We start from the raw sequence: 8,412 nt of genomic DNA, 5'->3' as shown, positions 1-8,412 counted from the left end.
AATCTGGTGGTGCCAGGCAGGCTGGCAGTGGGCACGAGAGGTTGAGGCGAATTCCTGTGCCCGACCAAGGCAAACAGAGAGCGGGTCAAAAGGCAGCGCGGAGCTGCATGTCCCCGCGAACCGCCTAAAGTTAGACAAGGACCTCCACTTTAGAGCACCGCGATAACACTGCACACAAACACACCCAATATAGAAAAATGCGGTGCAGGAGTGCATCCACACGCAGACTTTCATAATCACGTCCTGATGGAGCTGTTGTGATGCTCATGTTTTGCCACCTATGGATGTTTGTGCACAAAGTGCCTGAGGTGAAAGAGAGGCCAGGAGCGCAGAGCTGAGGTTAATGTTTTTATTAAATATATCACCTTTTTTTCATCTTACATTACAATTACAAAAGTGTACATACACACGTGTGAGCACTTTGGAATAGACTCACACACACACAATAATTCTCTCTCCAACAGCAGCATGTAGATACAGAGCAGAGGTGTCGTGGCGCACCGTGGGCTCTTTGTGGTCATGTGTTCTTGGTCAGAGAGACATGTAAAGTAAAATCTTCTTTTTTCGACAAATACATCAACACAACTGACAGCAGACACATAAATATCGGAGGTAGGTAAATGTAGAAATACCCGTCTGAGAGGCGGCGCAGGGAGGCGCCGCCCGTCATGCTCATCTGCAACCCCATGGAACCATGGGAAATGTTTTCTGAGTACTGTTTGAGGATTCCTGACTGAGAGTTTTGCATTCACTGACAAGAGCTGATCATGTGTCACATCAGAAAATAAAAGACAACAAAAAAAAGACATATAACAATGGCAACAATGTGAAAATCAATCATAAAAACATTTAGAAATACTTCTAAATGACATTTGGTCACTCAGTGCTTTTGTTCTTGCTTGTTTTTTTTGCCTCAAAAACCAAACCGCCAGACAACTCCTTTAAGGGTAGAGCGAGCTCAACTCAGCGGTGGAGTTACTCAGGGCCAAGATACATATATACACTTTATACACCCATAAAAATAATAATATAATAATAACATTAAGGCAAAAAAATGATATAAATACTCATAAAATAATTACAAATAAAATGAAAATAAATAAGGCTGAAGAGTAGAAGGAAATGCATCAATATTAAAATCTTTTCAGGAAAAACAAAAATAGATTTTTTTTTCTCTTTGGGACGGGTGTTTGAAGAGGAGGGAGGAAGGTGAGGGGTTCAGGGTGGCTGGGACCTCAAAAGGCTCCGTAATGACAGTGTACCTGAATTAAACACCACCATGGACAAAGATCAATAAATAAACAGCTATATCAAAAAAGGAAAAATCAGTGGCTTGCTTCTTCTTTTTTTTTGTGAGATCTGCATCAGTGGTTGAACTCTTTTTAAGGGCACTCGGCGTCTGCAGGCAGGTCGGTCGACCCTAAAATCTTCTTGCCGTTCCAGGAGTTCACGCACCAACATCGACCCCTCTGTCCGTCCAGAGAGGACTCACACTGCAGGAGAAACAGAAACAAACATTTTGTTATTCAAACTGCTTTCATTTTTCATTCACACAGGTACGGTCATGCATGCAGCACCAACTGGGTGACATCACACTCAAACAAAACACACTCTGGATGAGCAAACAGTGCTGAACAGATCCCTGCCTGCAACACACACACACACACACACACACACACACACACAATCATTGTGGTTGACATAATCTTGGCTCACACACACACACACACACAACTTTCAGTTTTCATGCTCAGTGGAGACCATGAATCCAACACACATCATGCTGAAGAAGACACCAACCTGTTTGGGTTTGTAGAGCCCGTGTTTGTCACAGTTGGGGAGGTAGAATCTGGTTAACTTGTCTCCCAATTTCTGCTGGGATTTGGCAATCTTGTCCATGGCTCTCTGCAGCTCAACGTGACACGGCCCCTGTGGAGAGGAGAAAGGTGAAAGAAGGGTTAAATCAGAATCAGAATCTGGTATTGCCAGGTGTAAGAGGTATACACTAGGAATTTGCTTTGGTTTTGTTGGTGCAATTAAACAATATAATAACAAAAGAATAGATAAAAACGTTAGAATAAGATAAGAATAAAAAAAAATAAAAAATCTACCAATATACAATATACAAAATAAGATATAAACAAAAATAAACATGATATAAACAGATAGTGCAAATATTGCCGGAAAACTGAGCTCTGTACCTGCACAGGGTGCCAACACACTGAAATAATAATAATGCTTTATTATCTATCAGCAAGCACGTGGGACTGACATCAATTTAAAACGTGTAATAACAAGCATCCCCCCATCCATCTCTCCTCAAACAGCACACGAGCTCCCCCTTGTGGTGCACGAGCCCTCTTCCCTTAAAAACCTCCCCCCAAAAAACTTATAGTAACATATTTACACACACAGGGGGGATTTCACACATTTCACACACAGTTTTTTTGTTTTGGATCTCACCTGTTCGACCAGTTTCCTGCGGATGGCGTTGAGTTTGGCTTTCATGCTCTCCTGAGCGTCGGCAGCAGCCCTCGGGTCGTAGGGCTTAGTGTGGCCGGGCAGGTAGAGGCTGGAGCCGGGCTCCGATGGCACGACGGCTGCGTTCTCCATCTCCACCTCTGGCTCTCCCTGGTCTGGAGAAGAGATGAAGGGACAAATAAATGAATGAATGTGGATGTGTATATGTGTATATATGTCTATATATGTGTATGTAGGTATATATTTTAAATGTTTTTTATTTATTTTTTCTCTTCTTCTTCTTCTTCTTCTTCTTATTTCATGACTTATTTGTGGATACTCTCCCTGTGTTGTATTCTCTACAATTTAAATGTTATGTATCCAGGATTGAGAATCAGTTAGGTCTTTTGTGGCCAGCTGTGGTTGTCTGTGTGTTTGTTGTTATCAGGTATGATTGTGTGAGTGTTGTTCTGGAAAAACAAAAATGAACTTTCCTTGTATAGTGACTGTTCTATTGATTATTGACAATTAATAAAAAGACCTTTGAAGAAGAAGAAGAAGAAGAAGAAGAAGAATGTGAAGCAGGAGCTGACTGGATGTAACTGATGATCAGACAAGCCAAGTCTCTTTTAGGGGGGGATTGCAAGAGAATTTTTGCAAGATGTGGTCTAAATGTGGAGGCCTTACCTTGCGTCTGGGTCTCTGTGGTGGTCTCTGGCTCCGTGCTGGTCTCCGGGCTGCACACGGCTTGTCCCCGGGTGAGTGAGTGCAGCGGCCGGGGGTCTCCGGGTCTCGGGCTGCACTTCAGCCCGGATCCGCACGGCGCCGTGTAGATTCCGCACAGCTCTTCGGCCAGCAGCGCGCAGGCGAGGCAGCATCCGCAGCCGGGCTCCCGCAGCACCTCGGCGCATCCGGGCGCCACCGCGGGACACAGGAGCAGCTTCTCCGGGGAGCACGGGGCGCAGCGGATCGGTTCTGGACCCGAGACCACCGGGGACCCCAGAGTCCCTGTCAGCACCACCACCACCACCACGACGTGCTGCAGATGTAATCCACCCAACATAGTAGAGAGCTGGAAATGTATAAGAGCAAAAGGTATAGAGAGAGGATCTAACGGTAAATGTGTAGATAGAAGCAGGCTGGTTTCTTGCTCAGTTGTGTCTTTCGTTTTGATTTTGGGTAAAATGTCTAACTGTCCGTTGCGCGCAGCCGTATTTATAGCCGGGTCTCTCTCTCTCTGTGTCTGTGTGAGTGTTTGACGCATCATCGGCGTTATGAATGATTTGTGAAAAGAAGGTGTGATGATACGATGGGCTCTGATTGGCCGGCCGGTGTCCGGTCATGCGAGCTCATTTGAATACAACGATCACGTCAATATTTATTTTGGAAACAGGCGGCGCTTGCACGTATCGCCGGTTTTGTGACGACACCAAGGGTCTGATGTTGCAACCGAGGACCCCCACCCCCCACCCCACCACAACCTGTTCTCACCCTCGTGCTACACTAAAACAACAGAGAAAGAGAGTTTTATTTTCTTTTGTGCTTGTTTCCACGAGTTTGAAATGAGACATCAGAGCTGATTGAATGGATCTGTGAAACACTTTCCTTGTTTCCTGACACAAGAACAACGTGGTCTATTCATGCACAGGTTCCTCCATTAATTGTCCTTACACAACTTTTGGGGAAAACTATTAATGAGGCGCAGATTACGCACGCCCACGCCGCGCGCAGAGAGAGAGAGAGCGCGTGGGCTTCGAACCACCGGCTCTATAATGCTCCATGATGGGAAAGAAAGCATCCAGCATCATTCAGCATTCAGCAGAGGGATAATAAACTTTTTTTTTTTTTTTTTTTAAGGAATAGCATGCGCAAATGAGGGGTCACCGTTTACGCGCAGTGAGTCAGAGTCCTCGCGGTCCCTCTGGCGCGCACTGAAGCTGAAGCTTTTGGGTCATTTCCAGGAGATGTCCCGGTGTAATTACCCCGTTTCCTGAGATAATAATAGACCAAAAGCTCTGGATGGTGGACTGCTGCGCTGACATGGCCACAGACACGTACCCCTCTGCCTCTCCGCGGTCTCTGTGGAGGTCTCTGTGGAGGCTCTGATGGTCCCACACTGGACAACCTGCACGTTTTCACGGCTTGATGCAAAAAAGCATTTGTTGTCCTGTCACTGACATGTGATAATGTTGTTCCCTCTGTTTGTAAAAAAGAGACCCTGATCTCTAATTTTTCCTCATTTTTATTAATGACCTCGACTTTTTTTCTGATGCAACTGGCTGTAGCAGCTACTGTGTGATCCATGCAATTGCTTTAAAGTGTTGCATCATCTGTTAACTGGTGTTAACAACAGTCACTCTCACGTGATGCTCAGATTTGTATTCCTCAAAGCCCCCGGGCTAATGAGGTTTATAGTGTTATAATCTGATGTGGCGTGAGAGCGTTTTATTATACCCACATGCTATAACATCTTCATCTCTGTGTTAAGGTGTATTCAGTTCAGCTCAGGTTTATGGGGGAGAGTAGTACATGAAGTACATTGACTCAAGTACAGGTACTTAATTAACTTGAGTATTCCCATTTGCCACTTTGCACTTCTATTTCATAGCAATTCAGAGGGAAATAATGCATAGATTTATGATTTCCATCTGAAAAGATTTGATCAGTTCATAAAATATTATACATTATTATAGATTTGACTACCCAACAATAGTTCAAATGAGCTCCACCTGTATGAAAGACACCATTAAAACGTTGCTTAAGCTGCAGTGGGTAGAAATAGAGCAAATACGACTAAAAAAAAGTTATTTTTATAATACGGTCACTTTAACCTTACAGTAGTGCATGAGACAGGTAATATGAAAAAAAATCATGTGCCTCTGTGTCCTCCAGTGCTCCTAATGGCATCTGCAAGACCGGAGTAAAACAACCAATCAGAGCAGAGCTGGAGCCTTGCCGTCACTCACAAACTCCGATCAAATGGTCAAACTAGGCAGCGCTGATCAAATATGAATCAATATTCTGTTACTTTCATGCCTATTCGTTGCATAAAATGTTTTCAGAAACATCTTGTAGTGTACGGTTTAGCTGTAAAATGAGAAAGTTTGTGACCTGACAGCCATGTTGAGATCAGTTGAGGAAATACCAAGCACCGCCCACCAGCCGGAGCAAACTTTCTCATTTTACAGCTAAACGGTACACTACAAGATGTTTCTGAAAACATTTGAGGAGAGAAATAGGCATTACAGTAACAGAATATTGATTCATATTCTATCAGGGCTGCCTAGTTTGACCCTTTGATCGGAGTTCGCGAGTGATTGACAGCTGCCTCCGTTGAATGAACAGCCAATAAGAATGCTCTCTCTCTGAAATGACCTGTGATTGGCCAAAGTCTTCCAGGCTAGAATTTTTAAAGCCTGAAAACAGAGCCATGAGGAGGTGCCCGATTATGCCAAAAACATTCTGCCTCCTGCAGGTTTACTGCATCAATAATAATAACCCAAGTGGAGTAAAAACGGCAATATTTCCCTCTGAAATGTAGTGGAGTAGAAGTGCAAAGTAGCATAAAATGGAAGTAGAGGTACCATAAACTTGTCCACTAGTCTGCATAATGAATACTTATAGTACAGCTCTCAGGTAAATGTACAGTAGAAAGTACAATGTAGTTTACACCTTTAACATAGAAGTATAGGGATGCATAAAATGGAAATGCTCAAGTAAAGTGAAAGTACCTCAACATTTCCCTCATTATAGATTTCACTACCCAACAATATATAAAGTAGTTAAAATGAGCTCCACCTGTATCAAAGAAAACATTGAAATGTTGCTTACATCTTAATGCATCAATAATTATAGCCTAAGTGGAGTAAAAACTGCAACATTTCCCTTTGAAATGTGGTGAAGTAGAAGTGTAAAGTAGCATAAAATGGATGTAATCAAGTAAAGTACCTTAAACTTGGCTGCTAGTCTGCATAATGAGTACTTATAGTACAGCTTTCAGGTGAATGTACAGTAGAAAGTACAATGTAGTGTACACATCTAAAACAGAAGTACAGGGATGCATAAAATGGAAATGCTCAAACAAAGTAAAATTGGCCTCAAGTGCAGTACTTACTTAGTTACATTTTACCATTACACTGTGAAAGGGGCTAGTCTAGTTTGGGTACTATTCATTAACATATTACTCATATTAATACTTTTGTACTTTAACCTAATTACATTTTGAATGCAGGACTTGTAATGGAGTATTTGAACATCGTGGTATTACTGCTTCTACATGTACCTTAAAAGGAGATTTGTCAAGTATTTAATACTCTTATCAACATGGGAGTGGGCAAATATATATAAATATGCTTGCTTTATGCAAATGTATGCATATACTTATTATTGGAAATCAATTAACAACACAAAACAATGGCAAATATCATCCAGAAACCCTCACAGGTACTGCATTTAGCATAACAAATATGTTCAAATCATAACATGGCAAACTGCAGCCCAACAGGCAACAACAGCTGTCAGTGTGTCAGTGTGCTGACTTGACTATGACTTGCCCCAAACTGCATGTGATTATCATAAAGTGGGCATGTCTGTAAAGGGGAGAGTTGTGGATACCCATAGAACCCATTTTCATTCACATATCTTGAGGTCAGAGGTCAAAGGACCCCTTTGAAAATGGCTTCTTTTTTTACCATAGCAATTACAGATCAGTTACAAACGTTTCTGGTGTAAATTAAAAAAAGTGTGTGGGAAACATTACTAACTTTTGGATAATGTCTTTATGGCTGTACCATTCCATTGTACCAGGCTGACGTAACCCGTTTGCCACTAAAACATAGAATAAAGTTTTGTGGGTTGGAACAAAGTTTGGCTGCACGGCATGCATAGTTCATAATGACTGGTCTACTGGCGGGACACTGAGGTTTAAGGGTTTTATTTAGTCCATTCTATCAATAATTCATGTGATGTGTGCAGATGTGCGGCCAATGCAGCATGTCCTACAGGATGTCCAAATGTTTGTTTTCTCTCACTCTCACTGAACAGGAAGTCCTTTAATGCATAACTCAACGGCCCAATTCTCATCATGAAAACACTAGTTTACAGCGGGAGGAAGAGGTATACTTGTATTTCACCTAAATACTCCATTGCGTTTCAAAAAGGATGCACTTTTAACTCCACTACATTTATTTTGACAGTTGCACATACTTACGTTGTAGTATCATATGTATGTATAATGATATAACACGCCGACAGTGGTGGAGGAGGTATTTAGATTTTTTACTTGAGTAAAAGTAGCAGTACAACAGTGTAAAAATACTTCATTAAAAGCTAAAGTCGGCCAAAGACTGCATTCCAAATATTTCTTCAGTGAAAGTATGGAAGTATTATCACATAAATGTCAAGATTTCAAAATAAAAGTACTCGAAATGCAGCAGAACAATGCCCATGTGAGTGTTATAATATTACATATGATATTATTATATCATTACTGATAATGTGTATAGCATTGTTGTACAATAGGGTTTAATTGTTATAGATCATACATTTTTTTTTATAAAATATGAATCAGCGAGTAACTACTGTCAGATAAGTGTAGTTGAGTAAAAAGTGTTTTATTTTTCCCCTGAAATATGGTGAAGTAGAAGTATAAAGTAGCCATTCAATGGAAATACTCAATTAAAGTACAAGTACCTTTAAGTCTTACTTAGGATAGGAACAGTACTTGAGTAAAGTAGTAGTAGTTTAGAAGTCTGCGTACTTTTACTTTTACGTAGTAGTGAAAAGTATATAGCTCTTAATACAGTACTTACTTACTTACTTACTAGAGGACAGTAAAGGATCATTTTTGTATTACGGTACTGCTACTTTTCTTAAGTGAAGAATCGGAATACTTTGTTCCACTACTGCTAACACATCTGCTCAAATAAAACACTGTCACTGAAGTGCTAAACT

General features: G+C 41.4%; 1 protein-coding gene across 1 annotated transcript; it reads right to left on the bottom strand.

Moving 5' to 3' along the window:
- Positions 1-335: 335 nt before the first annotated feature.
- Positions 336-3,781, bottom strand: igfbp1a (insulin-like growth factor binding protein 1a). Its single transcript, XM_074636291.1, has 4 exons — positions 3,148-3,781; positions 2,464-2,636; positions 1,801-1,929; positions 336-1,493 (listed from the first exon to the last, which is right to left on the bottom strand). Exons 1-4 carry the CDS (start codon positions 3,725-3,727, stop codon positions 1,383-1,385), a joined length of 993 nt encoding a protein of 330 aa, XP_074492392.1. The 5' UTR covers positions 3,728-3,781; the 3' UTR covers positions 336-1,382.
- Between the last annotated feature and the right edge of the window lie 4,631 nt (positions 3,782-8,412).

The sequence above is a fragment of the Sebastes fasciatus genome, chromosome 5 (assembly GCF_043250625.1).
Source record: "Sebastes fasciatus isolate fSebFas1 chromosome 5, fSebFas1.pri, whole genome shotgun sequence".
Lineage (NCBI taxonomy): Eukaryota > Metazoa > Chordata > Actinopteri > Perciformes > Sebastidae > Sebastes > Sebastes fasciatus.
This window is presented reverse-complemented; position numbering and strand designations above follow the sequence as displayed.

Coding starts and splice junctions, on each gene's coding strand:
- igfbp1a (XM_074636291.1), bottom strand. CDS start 3,727: ATGATGCGTCAAACACTCACACAGACACAGAGAGAGAGAGACCCGGCT. Junction 2,637..3,147: donor CACAGAGACCCAGACGCAAG/GTAAGGCCTCCA, acceptor TCTCTTCTCCAG/ACCAGGGAGAGCCAGAGGTG. Junction 1,494..1,800: donor GGCTCTACAAACCCAAACAG/GTTGGTGTCTTC, acceptor TTTCTCCTGCAG/TGTGAGTCCTCTCTGGACGG.